The sequence below is a fragment of the Antedon bifida genome, chromosome 2 (assembly GCF_963402885.1).
Source record: "Antedon bifida chromosome 2, ecAntBifi1.1, whole genome shotgun sequence".
In the NCBI taxonomy this organism is placed as follows: Eukaryota; Metazoa; Echinodermata; class Crinoidea; order Comatulida; family Antedonidae; genus Antedon; species Antedon bifida.
In genome coordinates this window covers 32,630,389-32,654,239 of record NC_136227.1, presented here as the reverse complement: position 1 = coordinate 32,654,239, position 23,851 = coordinate 32,630,389, and the positions used below count along the sequence as shown (strand labels likewise).

General features: G+C 36.3%; 3 protein-coding genes across 9 annotated transcripts in view; 2 read left to right on the top strand and 1 right to left on the bottom strand.

The window, feature by feature from the left end:
* Positions 1 to 303: 303 nt before the first annotated feature.
* On the bottom strand, positions 304 to 4,751 carry LOC144834724 (uncharacterized). Of its 6 annotated transcripts, XR_013611001.1 has the most exons (7): positions 4,633 to 4,743; positions 2,748 to 3,207; positions 2,384 to 2,519; positions 2,233 to 2,300; positions 1,756 to 2,000; positions 1,124 to 1,386; positions 304 to 971 (listed from the first exon to the last, which is right to left on the bottom strand). XR_013611001.1 is itself a non-coding variant. In XM_078689627.1 (6 exons), the coding sequence occupies exons 1-5, from the start codon at positions 4,690 to 4,692 to the stop codon at positions 1,756 to 1,758; spliced, it is 969 nt and encodes a 322-aa protein (XP_078545753.1). In that variant the 5' UTR covers positions 4,693 to 4,743; the 3' UTR covers positions 304 to 971. The 6 variants fall into 6 exon arrangements, 5 of the variants coding, with proteins under 5 accessions (XP_078545753.1, XP_078545754.1, XP_078545752.1 ...); XM_078689627.1 differs by lacking the exon at positions 1,124 to 1,386; XM_078689628.1 differs by lacking the exon at positions 1,124 to 1,386 and having other exon boundaries at positions 304 to 964; positions 1,804 to 2,000.
* Positions 4,752 to 5,306: 555 nt separating this feature from the next.
* On the top strand, positions 5,307 to 23,699 carry LOC144834708 (synergin gamma-like). 2 transcript variants are annotated; one of them, XM_078689603.1, is made up of 16 exons: positions 5,307 to 5,431; positions 10,178 to 10,200; positions 10,380 to 10,543; positions 10,908 to 10,996; positions 11,154 to 11,338; positions 11,707 to 12,699; positions 13,098 to 13,395; positions 14,224 to 14,446; positions 14,935 to 15,112; positions 15,674 to 15,841; positions 16,731 to 16,868; positions 17,957 to 19,564; positions 20,024 to 20,130; positions 20,577 to 20,727; positions 21,126 to 21,274; positions 21,831 to 23,699. In XM_078689603.1, exons 1-16 carry the CDS (start codon positions 5,415 to 5,417, stop codon positions 22,068 to 22,070), a joined length of 4,731 nt encoding a protein of 1,576 aa, XP_078545729.1. In that variant the 5' UTR covers positions 5,307 to 5,414; the 3' UTR covers positions 22,071 to 23,699. The 2 variants fall into 2 exon arrangements, with proteins under 2 accessions (XP_078545729.1, XP_078545730.1); XM_078689604.1 differs by lacking the exon at positions 16,731 to 16,868.
* LOC144834723 (uncharacterized) overlaps positions 9,013 to 23,851 on the top strand; it is a 33,392-nt gene continuing 18,553 nt past the window's right edge. The window contains exon 1 of the mRNA XM_078689623.1: positions 9,013 to 9,022. The gene's annotated coding sequence lies outside the window, so the exon portion shown is untranslated. The remainder of the gene's footprint in view (positions 9,023 to 23,851) is intronic.

The window sequence follows — 23,851 nt, the reverse complement described above, 5'->3', positions numbered from 1 at the left end:
ACAGATATCCGCTCTATTAAAGCAGAAATAAGTTGTCGGTATTAAACCTTGCTGCATGCTGCGCAAGATTATGTGAATCGATGAAAATACTGACTGTTTTATATCGATGAGCCTATATTGGGGGCGTCATCATTAAATAAAGCAAGAACGCAAGGATGTACCATGTCTGCGTGTAAAAGAAGACGAGCTGAGATGAAAATCATATCTATTACCTCATGAATAAGTAAACGGCAATCAGCGAAAGAACGCGTTTTAAGTTGCATGTCAACGGACAATGCGTTTAGAAATACAATAGAAAAACGGTCCTTCTTCTTTCGTCTTTTTTATTCAATCAATGATGGATTTTACAAAGGATTAAATAATATTATAACTGAAGTTCCCAAAGTGTTTGCTGTCAAATTTAAAGAGAATAGCATGCCGTAGTAAAAGACTAATCTATAATAACTAAAGACATTTCTTAATTTAAAAATATTTTCTCAATTGTATAGAATTTAAAGTAATGATTCACAATGGCAAATGTTTAACCCAACTAATACTAGTTTTACGTTGGAAAATCAATTGAATTCGTTACAAACAAAATAACGGATGCCTTTAACCTTTAAATCTCATTGGGCCTAACATAGTAACTATTTCCATTTGGAAAAGGATAACTTAACCCTGTTTTTGTATTTTAAAAGACGAAAAACAAGAACAAGAAATATCAAGAATATTAATAATACTTAACTATAGGCGTAGATAAATAAGATTAAAGTATTTAATATTAATATCATATTATTTACATTATACATTGTAAATGATCGAAAGTCATAATGCTTAGTAAAATGTGGGAGAATGGTTGTATAATAGTAAGTAGATAACTACAGTTGTTATTTATTGTCATAGTACCGTACGAAAATCGTGTGAAAAACGGCTAAAGCTACAAAATGTGACATTCAGTTTGCGGTCGATTTCTCATCACTTTATCACTTAGGCTTCGTTCCTACTTGAACGCAACGCAAGGACGTAATACGCAACGCAATTGACCAACCACAAGGAACGGTTCGAATAATCCTTTGCTTGGATTGGTCAATTCGCTTGCGTTGCGGCTTACGTCGTTGCGTTCTAGTGGGAACAAGGCTTAAACCTACAAAATGTGACATTCAGTTTGCGGTCGATTTCTCGTCACTTTATCGCTTAAGCTTGGTTCCCACTAGAACGCAACGCAAGGACGTAATACGCAACGCAATTGACCAACCACAAGGAACGGTTCGAATAATCCGTTCCTTATGATTGGTCAATTCGCTTGCGTTGCGGCTTACGTCGTTGCGTTCTAGTGGGAACAAGGCTTAAACCTACAAAATGTGACATTCAGTTTGCGGTCGATTTCTCATCACTTTATCACTTAGGCTTCGTTCCTACTTGAACGCAACGCAAGGACGTAATACGCAACGCAATTGACCAACCACAAGGAACGGTTCGAATAATCCTTTGCTTGGATTGGTCAATTCGCTTGCGTTGTGGCTTACATCGTTGCGTTCTAGTGGAAACAAGGCTTAAACCTACAAAATGTGACATTCAGTTTGCGGTCGATTTCTCGTCACTTTATCGCTTAAGCTTGGTTCCCACTAGAACGCAACGCAAGGACGTAAGACGCAACGCAAGCGAATTGACCAATCATAAGGAACGGTTCGAATAATCTTTTGCTGGGATTGGTCAATTCGCTTGCGTTGCGGCTTACGTCCTTGCGTTGCGTTCTAGTGGGAACAAAGCTTAAACCTACAAAATGCGGCATTCAGTGTGCGGTCGATTTCGCATCACTTTATCGCCTTGGCGCGTACAGCATTGTATAATGTTCAACATTGTTTTGTGTGTTTGTGGATCAACTTCATGATCACGGACTGTGTAGTTACGAACTGTGAAGATAAACTGGATGCCCAGATCTTCCAGATCACTGACAATCTCTTCGACTCGATGCTCCTTTGCTTCGTCTATGTGAGTAACGACTGCTATTGGCAGTTCACCTGAAATATAGTGGTACAAATTTAGCCTAGCCTAGCTCAAGTCAGACGTTCGTTCGAGTTTTGACTTAATATTAGTAAAAAGATATATATTTTAGCACATATGGCGTTTCATACGTATACTACCTGAGCTCGAAACACCCCGATTTCAGGTTCAGACAACCATCGAAAAGCCTCGAAATAACTACAGACTTGGGGCAAGTCTAGTAAACGTTGGTGACGTATGCATACTTACTTGTAGCCATTTTTATTCGTTTTGCAAATTCTCCCATCTCTTTTACACGCAGTGTACGATCTGATGCGCTAGAGAAAAAAGAAATGAACCATATCAATATGTAATGTCTCAATTGGGTAATTATGTAGGTATATCCTGGTACTTTACTTACCTGACAACTAACAGAGCAATATGAATCTGGCAATCTTTAGTGTCTCCTCCTCGTAACGCCATCTCTTTTGCGTCAACTAGTTTATCAACGACGTTCCTATTCCAGTTCACATTGTCCGAATTTTCACGCAAACCACCTAAAATGAAGGAATGTAGGCCTAAATATTTATTACAGGAATAATAATGATGATGATGATGATGATAGGTGCAATGAGTGTTATAATTCAGAAAATATTAGTTTATACCATAAATGCTCAAACACCATTTCAATTTAAATGAAGTAGACTTGAACAAGTAGGTATAAATATGTTTAATATAATACCATCTTAATGGGGTTTTAATTGTTTAAAAAAGTTACTTCATACATAATTGTGTAGCTACAACAGCTACGGTAGCTTCGTCGAAATCCGGCATACCACGGTTGTCGAACACCGCAATCTGATCTGTCAAGAACACTTTGAGAAAGCCTCTGGTCTTACTGTCATCTGTCGTGTTACACACGCCAGTTCGTTCGCCTGTAATATCCTCGTATGCTTTCTTCTGATCGTAACCCAAGACATATTTAAGTGAATTGATGAGGCAAGATTTGCCGGATCCAACTGAGCCGAAGACAGCGATGTAGAGTTCTTTAGGAAGGTCTTCAGCGAGCGGTCTGTCAGTGGGCTCCAGCGTTGTACTTGGCTTGTATCGTTTAAGCGTCTTTAAAGTTTGCCTAGCCTCTTTATCCAGATCAATGATGTTGAGTTGACGTAAAAACTGATAGCCAGGGGCATACATTATGACGTAATCAGTGCCAGGAATTTTTAAACCTTCTTCCAAATTATACTAAAAAATTATAAATGAAAATATGTTTAGTTTATACAAGTGGTGACGGACGGGATTTAAATTTTGCATTAATAATATAACGCTTGAGAAACTCAACAGTTCTTTTCAGAACTAAGATACGTGGTGTACCGCAAACATTATATCAACATTTGATTTCGCCATTCAAACCTTCAAACAATATAATATAACGCGCAAATGAAAGAATAGTAACTACATTAAAATTACCTTTAAAATGTCATTTCTCAGTTACAAGTAGTGTCGTTTCATAATCATTTCCTATGCCTAAAATTCAATATACGTTCAAGCACAGGCTGTAGTACTTTGTAAACATCCAGATTGTACGCCAGCGGCACACAAACTAATATTGATCTCTGCCAATTTATTTTTCTAATCTATTTATATTTGATCTGTTAACAATGATGTCATATCGATTAACAATGATGGCATATCGATTAACATCGATTTGTTTATTGTATAAATGATAGTTTGATGGTTTAATCGGATGATAGGATCAAAGAAAATATCGCCGTGGGAACAGACATTATGACGATAATATTAACCTATAAAATAATTGTCATTAAAAGTACATATATGTATAACTATACATTATATCAGTATAGATATAATAAAGTATCGAAAAGGATTCTACTTTTCACACGGCACTCTTTTGAAGAGTACCTCTTTCAATTATATTATTATGCACACGACACTTTTGCTTGAATGTTTTGGCAGAGATCAAGTGAGAAAGATCAAGAGTCGTATGTAATGTAACTGAGAATATAGTATTAAGACTGAGTAAATTTACTGAAAGCCAACAATGATGACGATGCTGAATAGAGCTCTAAAGCAAGATTGGTAAATCGAAAGAAGATTGATATTTAGATTAATTTTTAAAGCCCTGTCTTCACTATCAAATAAAACAGTGTGATGTGCCCAAATATGGTAGTGGTATGATGTCATGTGAGTCCATATGGGCATATCACATTTTGTGTCACATAAAGTTTGTAAGAAAGAGAAGGTTGATTCCGCTGACAATAATGACAGCAATAAAGATGATACTGAAAGCGGATGACAATAAGTATGACGATGATTCTGTTGATGAAAAGAAGGAAGATGATGATGATGATGATGATGATAATAATAATAATTGTCTTTTGTATAGCACTTAACCAAAATATATTTTTTTTAAAGCGTTACGATCACAAAGCTTGAAACAAGGTGGAAATTACGTCATTTCATATTCTATGCGAAAGAGATGATGATGATCGAGAAGATGATGACGATAAGTACGATGATGTTATTGATAATAATGATGATGATGATGATGATGATGGTAACGGCATATCGCAATCAACCAGGATGATGGCAACCCGTTGATAATGATATTGAAGATGATAATGATAATACTGATGAAAACCTACTTACAACCTCGGTTTTCTTGGTTCCCGGTAATCTTGGTTCAGCCGGTATTAATATCTCTGACATCCTGGTGCAAATGAAGCGCACATTTTGATCTGTACGTCTGGTCCTGTGCTCACAAAGTCAAATACTGTGATCAGCAGAACGAAATTAAATCAATTTATTTCGCTTCATTGGTAATTTAATACAAATACAAAAATGTGGGTGGTGGTTAAATCAGGTACCATGCAATATAGGGTGTTCAAATATCGATTTGTATTGATCCGCCTGTTGATCGTTTATTTAGGACGTCCACGTCAACAGATGCTCAATAATAATTTGTGATTGTAATGATTGTTTTTTCCATAAATTTATTATCACTTTTCAAACTTTATGAAGGCCAAAACCACGGTAAATTTATGATAAATCGATCGTACAGTGTTCGAAACGTGTATAATTGATTAAGCCTACAGTACTGTAAAAAGAAATGATAAAATATTTGACTGAAACTCTATCTTCCTGAAAGTCAAACATTCATGCCAATACCTATTTTTTTTAATTATTTAAAAGATTTTATCTACAAGAAATAGTCATATTGACTGTGTGTGATGTAATTATAAAACAGTATAGCGCCACCAATATAATCTCAAAAATCAACTTTCCGTTGGTGGCGGGCGCTGCTCTTTTCACAAAAAAATCGTCTGCTGCGAGCTACTGGATTGAAAAGTACTTTCTGCCTCTTTTTTGGCCTAATAGTAGTAGCCTAGAAGGCTAGGCCTATTCAATCTTATCTTACTGGTCGAAATAATATGTCTTTTAATAACAGGTAGATAACACTTAAATGTTTCTTACACAGCAACTTCATCTTTATGACCCTAACTTTTAGGCCTAGCCTATCCTCTAGGGCTAGGCTAGCCTAGGGTAGGCTGACCCAGTTTGACTGGATGCTAGTCAAGTCGCCCCATCGTAAAGTCGCCCCATACAAAGTCGCCCCTTACACAGTCGCCCCATCGCAAAGTCGCCCCAAAACAAAGTCGCCCCGACACAGTCGCCCCATCACAAAGTCGCCCCATCGCAAAGTCGCCCCAACGCAAAGTCGCCCCATCGCAAAGTCGCCCCATCACAAAGTCGCCCTATCGCAAAGTCGCCCCAAAACGTTAAAAAATAGTTTACAAGTGCGTAAAATGTCGCAATGATACACAAAATAACACGGAACGTGTATGCATAAAAGGGGAAGCCCCGCCATGTAGTCTCAGGTTACACAATCGGCACGCACCCCCATCATCAGAGAGGAAACCCCGACTAATCACTCCGCGGTCGCACTAACGTGCTAGCTTACCAGAGGGAAACCCCCGTAATTACTCCGCCGTTGTCGCACTACAACGCACCATCTGAAGATGGGGAAACCCCGCCGGAGTTTTACGATGATATCAGTCGCGTTCGAAATCGGTCGCGTTTAATTTTGGTCGCGATAAAATGATGTTATACGATCTAGATTATTTTTACTTTGGTCGATGAATATTTATTATTATTATTAGGCCTATATTAATAATTGATTTTTTTGTTTTTATTTTACAGGTCAGTATGATGAGAAAGATGTGTGCCTTAAAAAATGACAATTTGTAAACATAGTTTAAGATTATAGTATTATCCAGCATAATGTCATTTAACAGTACATAATTATTTAAATGTGAAATATTTTATAGGAAACGTAGGCTGCGTCTGTGTCTTTTATTTTATATGCAACAATTTACGTAAAACAATTTATTTATAAACATTCAGTTTACTATTATATACATAGTATTACAATGAACATTGATTCTAAGCCTGGAAAGGCAATCCCATCATTATATCCATTATAAAATTGCATCATATCACCACTATATGTCGTAAATGATGACGTACGTGTACGTGCGTGTGTGTATTCGTCGTACGTCCGTGTACGTATTATTCCGTGCCTCTTCACTGTCTTGTTTAATTTAAAATTAAATAAACACCCGATATGAGGATATTTATTAGGCATGATAATTAGAATGTTCTATAACCAAAAGGGTTGAAAAGAATTTCTTCAGTAAAATGATCATTGTGCTGTTGAATAAAAGGCGACTCGCCATCTGAAACATTCTCTGAAACCAATCGGAGCTGCGCCTTCTGGTATCTGTTTCCTCACAGCTGCTACGTCTTTCTGCTGACCGTCGGGGATTCCCCTTTTTAAAAAACACGCACACGATACTGTACGATGGTTATTCCATGGTCAAAATGTAGCGTTTTGAATTTTACAAAAATACCTGCATGTAAAACAATCATATCGGTGATGAAATTTTTTTTTTTTTTTCTTCATTTTGAAAAGTCATTATAAAATTAAGACACATAACTTGTCAATAAATGCAAAATGATCAATAAGTAGCCTATAACACTCATTGTCTTACAACACTGTTATTGTTTTAACTACTGTAAATCTATACGAAGGCCTACTACACATTTATTATATTATCCTAAAAATGAGCTGGTATCCACGCGTAGGTTGAAGAAAGATTCGTAATAGTGGCTCTGGTAACTAATTTTAAAATCATATTAAATTAACATTTTCGAAACTATAAATCAGGGATAATCTTTTTAGAACTTTCAAACAAGGGACTATTTCTTTAATGATTTTTAAAAAGCACATCACTCCATTAAAACCTGTAAAATAAAAATTAAAACACAAATTATGTATATAATAGGATAAACATTATAATGTATATACGACATTTACTTTAGCGCGACCAAAGTAACAACGCAATCGATATCAAACGCAACCGACTACAGCGTACTACTAGCGGCGGCGCTTCATAATCATACCGAAATAAAACCGTGGGCGACTTTGCGATGGGGCGACTTTGCGTTGGGGCGACTTTGCGTTGGGGCGACTTTGCGTTGGGGCGACTTTGTAATGGGGCGACTTTGTAATGGGGCGACTTTGCGATGGGGCGACTTTGTTTTGGGGCGACTTTGCGATGGGGCGACTTTGTATTGGGCGACTTTGTATGAGGCGACTTTGCGATGGGGCGACTTGACTGGATCCCGTTTGACTGACTGTCTGAGCTGTGTGGGCGGTACACAGGGATCCAGTCAAGTCGCCCCATCGCAAAGTCGCCTCATACAAAGTCGCCCAATACAAAGTCGCCCCATCGCAAAGTCGCCCCAAAACAAAGTCGCCCCGGCACAGTCGCCCCATTGCAAAGTCGCCCCAACGCAAAGTCGCCCCAACGCAAAGTCGCCCCATCGCAAAGTCGCCCCATCGCAAAGTCGCCCACGGCTTTCGGTATGATTATGAAGCGCCGCCGCTAGTAGTACGCTGTAGTCGGTTGCGTTTGCTATCGATTGCGTTGTTACTTTGGTCGTATACATTATAATGTTTATCCTATTATATACATAATTTGTGTTTTAATTTTTATTTTACAGGTTTTAATGGAGTGATGTGCTTTTTAAAAATCATTAAAGAAATAGGCCTAGTCCCTTGTTTGAAAGTTCTAAAAAGATTATCCCTGATTTATAGTTTCAAAAATGTTAATTTAATATGATTTTAAAATTAGTTACCAGAGCCACAATTACGAATCTTTCTTCAACCTACGCGTGGATACCAGCTCATTTTTAGGATAATATAATAAATGTATAAATGTGTAGTAGGCCTTCGTATAGATTTACAGTAGTTAAAACAATAACAGTGTTGTAAGACAATGAGTGTTATAGGCTACTTATTGATCATTTTGCATTTATTGACAAGTTATGTGTCTTAATTTTATAATGACTTTTCAAAATAAAGAAAAAAAAAAAAATTTCATCGCCGACATGATTGTTTTACATGCAGGTATTTTAGTAAAATTTAAAACGCTACATTTTGACCATGGAAAAACCATCGTACAGTATCGTGTGCGTGTTTTTTAAAAAGGGGAATCCCCGACGGTCAGCAGAAAGACGTAGCAGCTGTGAGGAAACAGATACCAGAAGGCGCAGCTCCGATTGGTTTCAGAGAATGTTTCAGATGGCCAGTCGCCTTTTATTCAACAGCACAATGATCATTTTACTGAAGAAATTTTTTTCAACCCTTTTGGTTATAGAACATTCTAATTATCATGCCTAATAAATATCCTCATATCGGGTGTATATTTAATTTTAAATTAAACAAGACAGTGAAGAGGCACGGAATAATACGTACACGGACGTACGGCGAATACACACACGCACGTAATCATTTACGACATATAGTGGTGATATGATGCAATTTTATAATGGATATAATGATGGGATTGTCTTTCCAGGCTTAGAATCAATGTTCATTGTAATACTATGTATATAATAGTAAACTGAATGTTTATAAATAAATTGTTTTACGTAATTTGTTGCATATAAAATAAAAGACACAGACGCAGCCTACGTTTCCTATAAAATATTTCACATTTAAATAATTATGTACTGTTAAATGACATTATGCTGGATAATACTATAATCTTAAACTATGTTTACAAATTGTCATTTTTTAAGGCACACATCTTTCTCATCATACTGACCTGTAAAATAGAAACAAAAATCAATTATTAATATAGGCCTAATAATAATAATAAATATTCATCGACCAAAGTAAAAATAATCTAGATTGTATAACATCATTTTATCGGGACCAAAATTAAACGCGACCGATTTCGAACGCGACTGATATCATCGTAAAACTCCGGCGGGGTTTCCCCATCTTCAGATGGTGCGTTGTAGTGCGACAACGGCGGAGTAATTACGGGGGATTCCCTCTGTCTGGTAAGCTAGCACGTTAGTGCGACCGCGGAGTGATTAGTCGGGGTTTCCTCTCTGATTATGGGGGTGCGTGCCGATCGTGTAACCTGAGACTACATGGCGGGGCGGGGCTTCCCCTTTTATGCATACACGTTCCGTGTTATTTTGTGTATCATTGCGACATTTTACCTACGCACTTGTAAACTATTTTTTAACGTTTTGGGGCGACTTTGCGATAGGGCGACTTTGTGATGGGGCGACTTTGCGATGGGGCGACTTTGCGTTGGGGCGACTTTGCGATGGGGCGACTTTGCGATGGGGCGACTGTGTCGGGGCGACTTTGTTTTGGGGCGACTTTGCGATGGGGCGACTGTGTAAGGGGCGACTTTGTATGGGGCGACTTTGCGATGGGGCGACTTGACTAGCATCCGGTACACACAGCAGGCGGACTGAGCGAGGATTGATTTTATTCTGCCTACCCAGCAGAAGATTTGATTTAGGCCTAGGCTAGCCGGCGCTGGTTATATAATATGCTAGGGCCTACTAGGCCTAGGCCTTTAACTAGAACTAAATATCTTACAATACAAATTTAATTAGGGCCTAGGCTAGGCCTAGCCTCTACTCTAGCCTATCTAGTCTCTATCTAGGCCCTTAGGCTAGGCTAGTAGTAATTAAAATATACTGTAAGCTATATAAATTATAATAATATCAATTATAAATTGAGTGGAGGAGACTGGAACCAGGTATGCCTAACCTACAATCTTTTTTATAACAATTTTTTCAAAATTTTGTTTTAACTTTCTAGAAATCCTCAAGTGCCAAATCCTGGTAAGTTTAAATGACTATGCCTCGGCTTATTAAATAAAAACGATAAATATAAAATATTTCTCAGTAAGTTATGATAATTAATTCCATTTAAAGTGCATACCTTTATAGTATTTCTCCCAATTCATAACAGAAGCACTAAAAGCTATTTAATTCTCATGTATGTTTGATGATAATTTTAGGTACAATGAATAGGTTACCAGGTCAACAGCAACTAACCCCCGGCCAGATGCAGCAGGGCATGATGGGAGTTATGCCTAATCAACAATTTCCCATGATGCAACAAGGGATGATGCCGGGACAAATGTACCATCAGCAAATGTATGCGAGACAAATGAATCCTCAGGTAACATTACATGAAAATAAGTTAATATAAATGTACCAGTAGCAACATTATTTCAGTGTGTACAGTCACCAAACAATGTGCTACACCAATGGCTAAACTCATAGGTAACAACACACAGTTAATATGTATTCATAATTATTTATTATAAACCCCAACAAATAACACAGGTTTCCCGGCATGAAACACTGACACAATGATCGTAGTGAAAGAACATAATTGTCACATACAATCAATGTTACCATCTACAGTATAAGAACTTGACTACCCAAGTTCCTAAAAATAAACCAACTCTAGTTATGTTATTCCAAATCTGAATACCCAAGTCAATCAATTAAAAGCACCAACTTGATTACGCATACTATAGAACTTTCAAGGTATGCCAGGCCCTGGTCAACAACAAGCCTACAATATGCAGATGCAGGGATATATGATGCAAAGGGTACCTTTTCAAGGGTAAGTCACTATTTGTTTATTTTAACTTTATTAGAAATAGTAACACTTCAAAGAAACCTTCATAGCTTCAGTACTTGTCTTGTCAGTTTTTTCTTTGTACTGAAGGTTTGTTAATTTAGAATTAATGAAGAATATTGATACTTTTTTTTCTGATTAGGTCACCACATGAACAAGAAGAAATGAAGAAGAAAATGGAAAAAGACAAAAAAGACCGTCAGTTTCAAGAGCAGCAGAGACGCCTTAAAAGTATGGAAAAACCTGGTGTCAGAAGTGGTGTTAATCCTCTTGATGATTTGATAGGACGACAGTTGGGCCAGGACTCAAAGAAGCACCCACCAGGAGGTAATACTTACATTCTCTCTCAGAGACATGTTAGTAGTAGAAAGTACCCAGTAGTTAAAGAGTTTCCGCCTGAACTTTATTTGTTAAATATGCCATTTCATGTTACAAAATAATTATTCACTTTGACAAAATTGCAATACAATGATACAAAAATGATTACTTAATTTGTTTATATTTAGTAAATATGATTCAAGAGATTCAAATTTCATTCTCATCCATTTCTGGAAATTCCATTGCTTGCATTAGAAATTACAAAATAATGTTTATTCACTTTGACCATGGAGGAAATATAAATATTTCCTCCATGCTTTGAACACGAATACAATACAATGATATAACAATTATTTACTTTAATTGTTTGTATTTAGTAAATATGCCTGGAAGTTACATGCAAGGAGGTAATTACATGCAACAGTTACCACAAGCAAATAGACCAGGGATACCACAGATGGGAATGTACCAAACTCAGACAGTACAATCACAGCATCTAGGTATTCAACAACAACAACAGTATATGGCTACTCAAATGCAGAGCTTTCAAGGAATGGTAGCCCCAGGCCAACATTCACAAGGCATGATGCCGACTCAGAATCCAGTATCTGCTGGTCAACAGTCTCAAAGTATGATGGCATCACAGATGATGTCTAATCAACCGTCACAAGGCATGATGTCAAGTCAGATTCCAGTAACTGCTAACCAACAACAGCAAGGCATGATGCCGACTCAGAATCCAGTGTCTGCTGGTCAACAGTCCCAAGGTATGATGGCATCTCAGATGATGTCTAGTCAACCATCACAAGGCATGATGCCAAACCAGATTCCAGTAACTGCTAACCAACAACAGCAAGGCATGATGCCGACTCAGAATCCAGTGTCTGCTGGTCAACAGTCCCAAGGTATGATGGCATCTCAGATGATGTCTAGTCAACCATCACAAGGCATGATGCCAAACCAGATTCCAGTGACCGCTAACAAACAACCACAAGGTATGATAAACCAGGCCGGTATGAATGTATTACAACCGCAGAACACACTACAACCAGCACCTGATAATTCTGCTGTGACTGACGACTTTGGAGACTTCCACCAAGGACCAACCATGGCTTCTCAACCTGCCAACAATAAAGTAACTTCATTCTCAACAGAGATAACAACACATGTAACCACAAGCCAGCCACAGGTGGTACAAAGTAGTAGTGACAGTGATTTTGGTAGCTTCTATCAGGTATCGGTGAAATCAACAAATGAGGTTGCTATTCAAAAGGAGAGTCCTGAAGAACCAGCACCAGTTTTGGACGAAAGTTTTGGTGAATTTGAGAAAGGACCTCAAGAAGATGTAGCAAATACAAAGAAACCAGAAGGTGAGGCATTGATGTGTGGTGTTTTTTTTTTATTATTAATTTATACAGTCCTTGGAAAAGCGAAATATTGGGAGAATTTATGAAAGCATAGCCGAACTGTAGAGGGTATTATTAAAACAGTCATAGGCATTTGCATTTATAGTAAATAACGATATTTCAGTTGCATTTCTTGTGTCCTTGGGCAAAACACTTATGTTTGCCTCTCTGCACCCATACCAGGTTTACAAATAGGTACCTAGTAAGATAAAACAAAACTGAGCTAAATCTGCATTATGGGAATATGTTTCCATTCATGTTTAATTCAAAAATATGTGAAGCACTTAGAGGCTTTATGCATGAAGCGCTATATAAGAATGACATATTATTATTGTTATCGAAATATGTTATTTTCCCCGTAGCTTTATCTTTAGAGGAGATGATGTCACAATCGACAAACTTAAGTGCAGCACCAAAGACCTCTCGCAAAATGTTCAACCAAAAGAAATCATTGAATGATGTCAAAACATCAACATCCAAAACACAAAAAGTTTTTAATGACAGTACAAAGGCAAGAGTGTGGTCTGGATCAGACAGTCTCACAGGGATGTTTGCTGGAGAGAGCAAAGGAACTAACATAGAAGGAAGTATAGCAACTGCAGAGGAGAACAGTCAACAACAAGAAGCTTCTAGTAATGTTGATAAAGAATTTCCAAAATGGTAAGAAACTAGTCAGTCCCTACTGACTGTAGGGACTGATTGATAATGTAAGCTTTGTTTAATGTCCTGGTTGTGTCCCATTTCCCGCTTGTCTTTGTCCCTTCATTCTGTATCCCAGGCAGACCCGACTCAAGATCCTGTATCTTTCTGGGATCCTGTATCTTTCTGGGATCCTGCCTTCTTCCTTTTCCCCCAGCTTTATTGTCATTTGTATATGATTATTTTTTATTTATTCCATTATTGTTTCAATCTTAAAAGGAAGAAAATAAATGTTGTTTTTGACTTACTTAGTACTGTTTAGTAGTCAGTGCTTTTAAGCTATTAAAATAGAATAACCATATAGGCAAAGATAGCTATCACAATACAGTAATATCCACAAAAAGTAATAATACTGTTCAAAATATACACTAGGTGCTCTACATAAACAAAGACAGATCTTCGGAAGTTATATGGAAAATATGAACATATCTGACATGATATGACATATGGACAACCCAGCGACCAGTAACCATGCATCTTAATCAAATCAAATAAACATTTATTTCGACTGATAAAAGTATTACAGTTTGTTTATATATCAAAGTAGAAATGAAAGTGACATGAAAGTCTTTGGCAGAGTAGTACTGAATCATAGTGAAAACATTTTCTTCTGGCTTCTATTGGTATATTAATATGTTAGTTAGTTTAGTGTAAACCAGTATAATTTAACCCACAGTTTTGTCTAGCTATCAGCTTGACTTCTTCAGTTGCTATGCGTTATGACCCCATTTGGCCTCCTTTCCAGTCACTAGATGTTCAAAAGTACTGAATCATGTTGTTTTTTTACAGGTGCTACAATGAGGCCAGCTTACCACTTGTGTATCATCAGGTATTAGAAGCCACTTGGAACGGTACTGAAGTACAGACAGACAAGCTTCGGCCAATTCTGATGTGTTCCAACTTGGACAATATGACGTTAGGCCACATATGGGCCCTGGTTAACAACACTAAGCCAGGCCAGTTAACTAAACAGGAGATGTATATGGCGTTAGCATTGATTGCACTTGCTCAGGTTTATAATTATAATTTCTTTATGTTTTTTTTTTCTCTCAGCGCTTTGGAACAATTTTGATTGTATAAGCACTTTATAAATCGATTAACATTATATATTTTTTCCGTTTCCAATCCTGTGAATATGAAGAAAGGTAACGCAACATATGAATAGAATTACCTATTAAATTCATTCTTCCAGGCTTAATGCTATGGGTTTACATATACGGTATATTCAATATTTAGTTTTCACATTGGACCATTGCTAACAAAACAGTCGTGGAGCTGTAACTTGGTGGTAACGTGCTTGCCTTCCAGTCCCAAGGTCCAGAGTTCAATCCTGACCTAGTGTCATGACTCGTTCAACTCCACTCATGAAGTCTCAAATTTATAAGCATGATAAATCATAAAATAGTTTATCCATCCTGTAATTGGCGAGTTTGTGCTCACTGTTGGATATAATGAAAAAATAAATAAAATTTAATTCTTATTATTTTTATTACTATATAGAATAGAGTAAAACCACTTACTATTGAAATGTTGAACAACTTCAGAGAAGCTCCTATACCCCAGTTGGTTCCAAAACAAAATGCATCGGAGAATAGTAATCAAATACTGTCTGCGAGCACAGTAAAAGATACTGATGAAGATTTCACTCCATTTCAAGAAGCCCCTAAACAAGTTCAAGGCAAGTTACTCAAAGATGTCTTAAACACCCCTCCCACCCTCTAAAAAAATTAATGAAATCAGTATACAGTCTTTGGGCTGGCCAAATACAGTATGTCTGGTTTTGTGGAAAGTCTAGTATTCAGAATGTGTTTTTAATAGTAAAAACAAATTGGGACTTTTGGGCCTCAAGAAAAGTCTGGTTTTAGGAAAGTTTCCAGTATTCAGAGTATTGGGAGAGTTTACTGTATATACTGCAGTATATATATCTGTATTTTTAAATTTAACTTAAAATCGAAATAATTCACTTAAAACAAGGTTAATTTTTTTTTTACTAAGAATGATAAATCTAAATTCTATAGTACCTATCAGCATATATTTGATTGAGTGAAAGTAGACTATTGATGTGTGTATATATATTTATGCAATAATTGATTTGAAACGATAAGATGAGGAAATCTGTGAGAAAAAGTCGCCCCAACTGAGATTCGAACCTTTATCGTTTCAAATTAATTAATACATTTTCAGTATATCACCAGGCAGTTTAGAATTTGTGGTGTTTATATTTATTTAATATTTACAGCATCCACGCCTCCTAACCTCTCCCAACCGATACAGTTTCCATCTTTTGACAATCAAAATGTGATGATGCCAACATCAACTTCATCAAACATTGTTCCTCATCCTCCAGTAAGCACGACAAACGATGTATTAAGTGATGACCTCGAGATGGTGTCATATTTTGATCAAGGTATGGTATTTTTTTTTTTTTAAATGATGTTTGGGTATGTCTGCTATTCTAAAGCTCTGTCTACACTATCAAAAAAGTGTGATGTGCTCAAATATGGTAGTGATATGCCCAAATTTGGTAGTGATATGACATCATCATTTGCATATATGGGCACATCACATTTTTGTCACATAAAGTTTGATAGTGTAGACAGAGCTTAACTATGTATACCTCTAATTAAAGACCTCTTATGGGCAGTGTAGTTAGCAATTGTATTCTCTGAGTATAGACTCAAAAGGTGAGCTTATATACTATTAATACTGTTTACAAATTAAATGTATGATGATGTTGGTACTAAAATATGGTATTATAAACAGACCTTCTGTCAAGTATCGAATCATAAACTCATTACAAAATGTACAGCTCTAAATTTGGCTGTTATAGAAGATCGATTTTCTGACCATTTTTACATCAACAAAATATGAGCATGCAATAGTACTGTATCTTCTACTATCATTAAATGGGACAAAATAATGCACACAAATGAACCAATCAAATGGGAAGGATACACTTAAGTGTGTTTTAAGAAAGTTTTTATATAAGAGTGTTGATGTTGCAATGTACAGTAATTCTTTTTCTAGATTCAGCTATAAAGAAATAACCAGGCCATATCTACCCTTTGAGTAGTAATAAATATCTACTAAAGATCTAAAGTTCTGTCTACACTATCAAACTTTATGTGACAAAAAAAACGTGATGTGCCCATATATGGACATGATGATCAGACTTGAGCACATCACATTTTGTTGTCAAACTAGTTTGATAGTGTAGATAGAGCTTAATATGTTTAAATATATCTTCCATATTGTAAATAATGTATTTTTATATAATAAATGCAACAATTAATCAGGGATGAAATCATACAACTTCCTTGAGTCTAAATCGTGTAACTCGAGTTGTCACAGCTCCCCAATAACTTCAAGTCATGACACAGCCCTTGACAAACTTTGGAAACCTGCTTGCGGAGAATCATCTAGCCCATCAACAGGTTTGTGTTGGATGATATGTAGCCCAAATTGATGTGAAGTTGTTTTTTTTAACCCTATAGCTCCTACCACTTGATCTTTAGAATGTCACTTTAGTACTAACATTTTTGTAGAAGGTATTAATACCTCACTTGAGTTCATTTTTTCACACCCTTATGAATCGATTTCTGTTCGTTTGTTCCTTACCACCACATCTACAATGCCAACACCAAATTGCATGTAAAAATGTCATCCATGCAAAACATATTGCATTTGTTATCCTAGAAGTTTGCTTTAAATTGTTATCATTTTTATTTAAAATTCAATAAAATATTTTCCAATAAATCGAAATTTTAGAAGTTCATTCATCTTATGTATTGCTATCATTTTCATGTTTTTAATGTGTGAAGTATGAGCAAAAGGTATCTAATAAATAAATTTTTTTAAATAAATTTAAAACTGTATTTAAAATCTTATGTTTGAAAAAAAAATGTTTGTGATTGCTCCCACAAATACTCTGATACACAATTACTCAGCATTCTCTTACTGTACCTTCAACTACAACTGTACAAAGGATCCTTTATGGCACTTCTTTTGCGTTCTATTTATTTTTATCATCCAAATTAAATTTACCTTAACTAAGTTTCAGTTCCTTTTTTCCGATCGGTGATGTGAAAGTTTAAGCCTTCTTGATATTCTTCTCTTCATTGAGTTTTTCATAGGTTTGCTTGAGAAATGGGTTGTGTGGGCTTGATGGAATCCTTACTTGGGGTCAATGGCTTTCAAATGTGTTTTAATGTTCAATTTTTAGAATGATTTCAAGTTACTCAAGAGGGTTTTCTAAAAGGGATGTTTGTATCCCTAGTTATAACCTCTCGTTTCCACTGCCTGAACACATGCACTTAAATTTATCTGCAACACATTTGAAACTCACACAAACAATGCACAATGTCCCGCAAAAGAGGAAGAATTTTTTTTTGAATTATTTTATTTTACACAATATTTGTTAAATCCTTGTCACTCACCAAATTTTTTCCTAGATCAAATATATAATTCTATCATCAAAATTATTATAAAAATTGTTTGTAAATTAAATTTTTATTCTCAACAGACGAAGATTTTACAGAATTCCAATCGGGCTCAGGTTCCTTGTCTCTTGAAGATCGGAAAAATGACTTTGATGATTTCAGTGAGATTTCTTCAACAAAAGAAAGTAACACGGTTTCTTCAAACTCCTACAGTGATAATAAAATTCCAACTGTGAAACCCATTGGAAAATCTACTGGAAAATCCACTGGAAATTCCACTGGGAAATCCACTAGAAAATCTAATACCAAACAAAACTTCAACATAAACTTTGATGCATATAAAAGAAATGATAAGAAAGGAACAAAGAAAATGGCATCTTCTGCATCAGTGCCAAAGTTAACCAAACTTGGAGAAGTCTTGCCAATTTCTGGATCTCAAAACCAGAAGGAAGAGGATTTTGCTGAATTTCAAGCATTCTCTTCTGCCAATAATGGTACTAATTCCATCCAGTCTTCAAAGAAGTCGGAAAGTGTCAATGACTTTGGTAATTTCCAGCAAAGTAGTGGTTTTGCAGATTTCCAAAACGTGAAGCACTCGGCGTCAGACACTAATCTCATGGCTCTGGGCGACGTCGATAAATATTCAGCGTTGAGAGACATCATGGGAGATTCTTCGGATAAGAACAACTCTGAAGAACTCTTACAAACTAACTTTGATAGTGTGTCTCAAGAAAGCTCATCTGGAATTCCTGGAAGTAGTGGAGGACAACCACCTGTGTTGAATCTATTTGGAGATGAATCTCAACCCGCTTCTGACAACCAAAATGACGATGATGGATTCGCAGACTTCCAACATTTTCCTACTACGAATCCATCTTCCGATGGTTTTGCGGACTTCCAAACAGCGCCGTCGAACATTGACAAATCTGATGTATTTCCAGCATTTCAGAATAACCCTGGAATTCCGACAAATGTTGATAATTTTGGAGAATTCAAATCGTCAACAGCTTCTAGTGAACTTAATAGAGTAGACAATGTCCAAAATACAGCTTCAATACCTGATGATGACTTTGCTAATTTCCAGTCTGCCCCAGCAAACAGTAATTCTAAACAGACCGAAAATAAATATGATGTATTTAAAAGCTTTCAAGCGGACACGCCCTCACTCTTCAAGAACTCTGAAGACACTATTCCATCTACTAATGACAAACAGTCAAGTATAAATTTTGAGTCGTTCAAGTCTGTTAACCCAATATCATCAGAACAGTCTAGCAATGGTTTTAAAAACAAGGTGAATACTGGCGTAGAAAATGACGACGATGATGATTTTGGTGACTTTACATTTAATGAACCGCCTCCCTTGGACGATCATAACTTTGGCGGTACGTCTGTTGAAGACGATCACTTCGGAGGTTTTGACAGCAGTGTCGCCGATTACTATGGCGTGGAATTTGATTCCATTGATGACTTGCCTAAATCAACCAACCAACAAACCAAAAATACAAACTATTTTGGAACTTACCACGCAGATAAAAACAAGAAAAGTCTGGGGAAATTAGAGTCAATTGCAAATCTTGACCTGAAGTCTTTTGATCTCGATTTGAATCTGGGTGGAAAGACCAGTGAGGAGGCAGAGGTACAGGATGATTCATTTGGGGAATTTAGCAGTGTACCACCTGATAACAATAAAGGTATGTAATTGCTGTACTGTAAGTAAGTATAATACTGCCCTGGGGTTGATAATAAAAGAACCATTTCTGGTGGTTGGGTTTTGTGGTTTAAAATAAGTGGTTAAAGGTCACCCAAATACTTCATTGATAACATTGGTACGGTAATTGAGCTTTTGTTTCAGGACAGTGGAAGAGGGCGACTGTAATTTAACATACTGTTACAAGTGGAACATGTAGTCCGTTGGAAAACATGGTCTGTTAAATTATCACCTCATTCGTCTACCGTCCCAAAGCAATTGATTCTTGGGTTGGGTGTCATTCTGGCCATATGTTTTGAGTGCTTATCAAAATGTTGATACTGCACTTCCAACTATATGCATTTCATTGGACTTCTGCAATGAAAGGCTAGAGTGTAACCATTACTTTCAGCATTTTTAATCTTAATGTTAAATACATATTTTGAATGATATTATAACACAGATTTAACATCTACTGTAATGCATAGTCAAGATGCAGTTAGCCAGATGGTTGGCAGCACACCTGCCTTTGGAGGGGATCGCTATGCCATGCTTGCTGGTGATATACAGGTAAGCTCATCAAATACCTCATTAAGGCCATTTTACACAGATGAGTGGTAACAGTAAGTGGAAAACCGCTTAGCTTGTCCCACGTAGAATCTGTATCTATCGTGAGCGGAAACTGCCCGTACAGTAGGTAGGGTGCTTGGCTACTTAACCCCAAAGCCTTGGTTCAAATCCTATCAGATGTCAGGATTTGTTTTTCATAACTCCACTTTTATAGACTTGTTGTAAAGCTCTGTCTACACTCTCAAACTTTATATGGACATGATGTCTTATCACTACCATATTTGGGTATATCACTACCATATTTGGGTATCACAATTTTTTTGTCAAACTAGTTTGATAGTGTAGACAAAGCTTTAATATCAGTTCTTATTTAATAAAGACCTGCATGGGTGACCCCTTTAAAAATGGTTAATAAATGTATTTAATAACTGTATTTGTTTATGCAGGACGATACTCGGCATGCGGTGTTATGGAAGCGTTGTTTAACGAGTTGCCTAAAGGTAATCCAGCAAGCCAATGATACGCTGAATAACATCAGCAGCTCATCTGTTTGTAATGAAGTCATCAAGTCAGTAGATGGCTCAGAATATCTCAAAGGTAATTCCTTTTGTTCATTCTCTTCAGTTTTTTCTTCCTTTAGTTCTTGGATTAGATAAAATAGTAGGTGAGGTATCATCTACAATATCTTGACTGTTGGGTTGGAATTTCATTATATTGTATCATTTATTTATACTGGCCTCTTCAGTCAAAGACTGATGTCCCAGAGGACACAGTTATGATCAGTGGCTGTGATGTACTAGTACACTGGGGTAACCCCCTACTCATCTTGAAAGATGTCCTAGGTTCTTTAAAGTGCACATGAGCTAGATGTAGGAGCAAGCCTATTTTGTTTCTTACTCTCGGTCTCACCCAGGCACATGATAGTACGAATAGTGAATAATTTAGTTTCATATAACCGCAGTACAATTTGTTATATTTTATTGTTCATTTGGCAGGTGTCATTGAAATATATCGTGTAGCTTGTCGTGTATCCACTTCTGTAGAAGCAGCGGGTGTTGGAACAGAAGAGCTAAACCTAATGCGCAAGAATATAGAGTTGGTTTGGAATAATCTCTCAGCTTTCTTGGCTAGTGCTAGCATTCTGGTTAGTAGAACTGTATTGTTTCATTGTATTATTACTGTAGGCACACTGTCAACCGAGTCAAATCATAAATTAGACACAAATCAACCATGCCATCAGTGGTGTAACACATGAGGTAATGGCTCTTGGTTTAGCAATCGCGTAATCAAAGTAACAACCAATAACGCAATAGTGCTGCAAACATCGCAGGTTTTATTTCACGCAGGTGGGGGCAAACACAATTATTAGAAGGGCATTTGCTTACGTTGCGTAGATTGCGCTACGTTGCGTCGCTAGAGGCTAATGCTGCATATTTGCATTTGGGTTACTCATTCACGCTCTGTGACCCCTTAAGCTCTGGGGCCCTGCATTTATCCAGTGAGCCGTTATGCCACTGCATACCATTGTCATTTCCAAATCTGTATCTGTTGCTATTTTTAAAAAAGAACTTAAAACGCATCTTTTTAACATCGAATACAAACTCCTTGATTTTTACTTCAGTTTAGTTGATACTGGCGCTATACAAATACCTAAATTATTTTTATTATATTATAATATTGGTAATGTTTCTTTTTTACAGCCTGAAGACAAATCATTCCTCTTCAAAACGGCACTATTACATCCTGAACCTAGTAACATTAACATGGCATGTGGTGTCTGTTTACTAAATGTTGATGCTAAAATTAAGTCACTGGATTGTTCTGAAGACAGTCATAAACTGATGTATGGCGGACGTCAATATCACACAACATGTGCCAATCTTTGGGTGAACTTAGTGGATTCCATTCTGCCAGCTCTACCATTTAACCAGCTCCTATAGAGATCATTTCTGGCGCGTTGATGCTAAAATTAAATCACTGGATTGTTCTGAAGACAGTCATAAACTGATGTATGGCAGACGTCAGTACCACACAACATGTGCCAATCTCTGGGTGAACTTAGTGGATTCAATTCTGCCAGCTCTACCATTTAAAGATGTATTGTCCCTCAAAAACATGAAAAATGAAGATTATTAAAATCAGACCTCGGATATGCCATTTTGTAGTTTTAACAAAGTTAATCACTTCCGTAGAAAAAAATTCCGAAAAAATAATGTTTTTACTTATAAAATGACGAAATAAACAGGTGTATAAATGGGTACCCGGTTAGATCAAGACACAACTTTGCGCTGATTACTAGCTGCATATATGGGAGTATGTTTCCATAGGTGTTTGATCAGGAAATGACTGGGGTAATAATGTTCAGCGCATTGAGAGCTTGCTTATATGCGCTATATAAGAATGAACTATTATTATTATTATTAAATTCAACCAAAAACCCATTGGCTGGCAGCCAATTTGACTATTTTTTGCTTTAAATTACATTTTTTTCAGGTAAATAATTTTTTGTCCGATCCAATTTTTGGTCAAAGTATCAAACTATTATGTGACAATGTATATGTATGCAATGGCATATTCAACAAACAAATTTCAAAAAATTATTTTTTCAGGGGGACAATACATCTTTAACTATCTCCTATAGAAATCATTTCTGGAGTGTTGATGCTAAATTAAATCACTGTATCATGTAGAAACATCTGGGTGGACTTAATGGCATCTCTTCTACTAACTCAATTCCAGTTTTAACAATTTAACAGTACAAGAATTAAGATATTTTAATTTTTGAAAAAAAATACTGAAAAAAAAAATGACAATGCTGTGGGTATCAGTGGCTGGATCTCAATGGAGATACAGAACAAAATAAGCACTGAAAAATGACAATGCTATGGGTATCAGTAGCTGGATCTCAATGGAGATACAAAAAAAAATAAAGCAAAACAGCCAGAAAAGTTAGCAGAGCTTTTGATCGAGCAACACTAGGGCTAGTGTGAAGATTAAATTGAAATACATATTTCTTGAAAATAATTATGTTAGAAATAAACAAAAACAAATGCACAATGAATTACCAATAATGTGTTATATACCTGTAATTTGTATAAATATAGTATATAATGTGTACTGTATATATTGTAGAGAGAGATCATTTAATATATCAATTATTTGTTTGTATTTTATGTGCTTGTTTAATAATGCATATTGAACGGTAGCTTGATGGAACATGCTTGTTTATTAATACCACTAATTCTGGGTTCAAAGTCCCATTTCACTTTCACCCACTCCCCGCTAAAAAAAGGTTAATTCAAGTACTGTACCATAGCTGATTTGTTTTCTGGTAGTAAGGGCTTCCGTTTAAAAACACAGTGATTTAATGATGTCAAAAATCGTTTTCTGGAATTAAAATAAACTTTTGCCAAATGTAAATGCTGATGATGCTTTTGCGGTGCTCTTGAATTTAGACTGTATAAAGTATGATTGTATATAATATATATAGTATTATTATTTATTCGTGCAATGTACTGTAGGCTTATTACAATGTTTTTTCAATAAACCTAGATGAAGCAACTATTCTCTATGATTAACTAATTCAATTTCAAATTGAAGTACACTTCTTATTATGTGCCATAAAAAATGTTTTAAATAGTATTTTTATTCAATATTATTCTGCCTTGGAGACACATAGTGAGAGACGCTAATTATGATGTTAAAATTGTGACATTGTCTA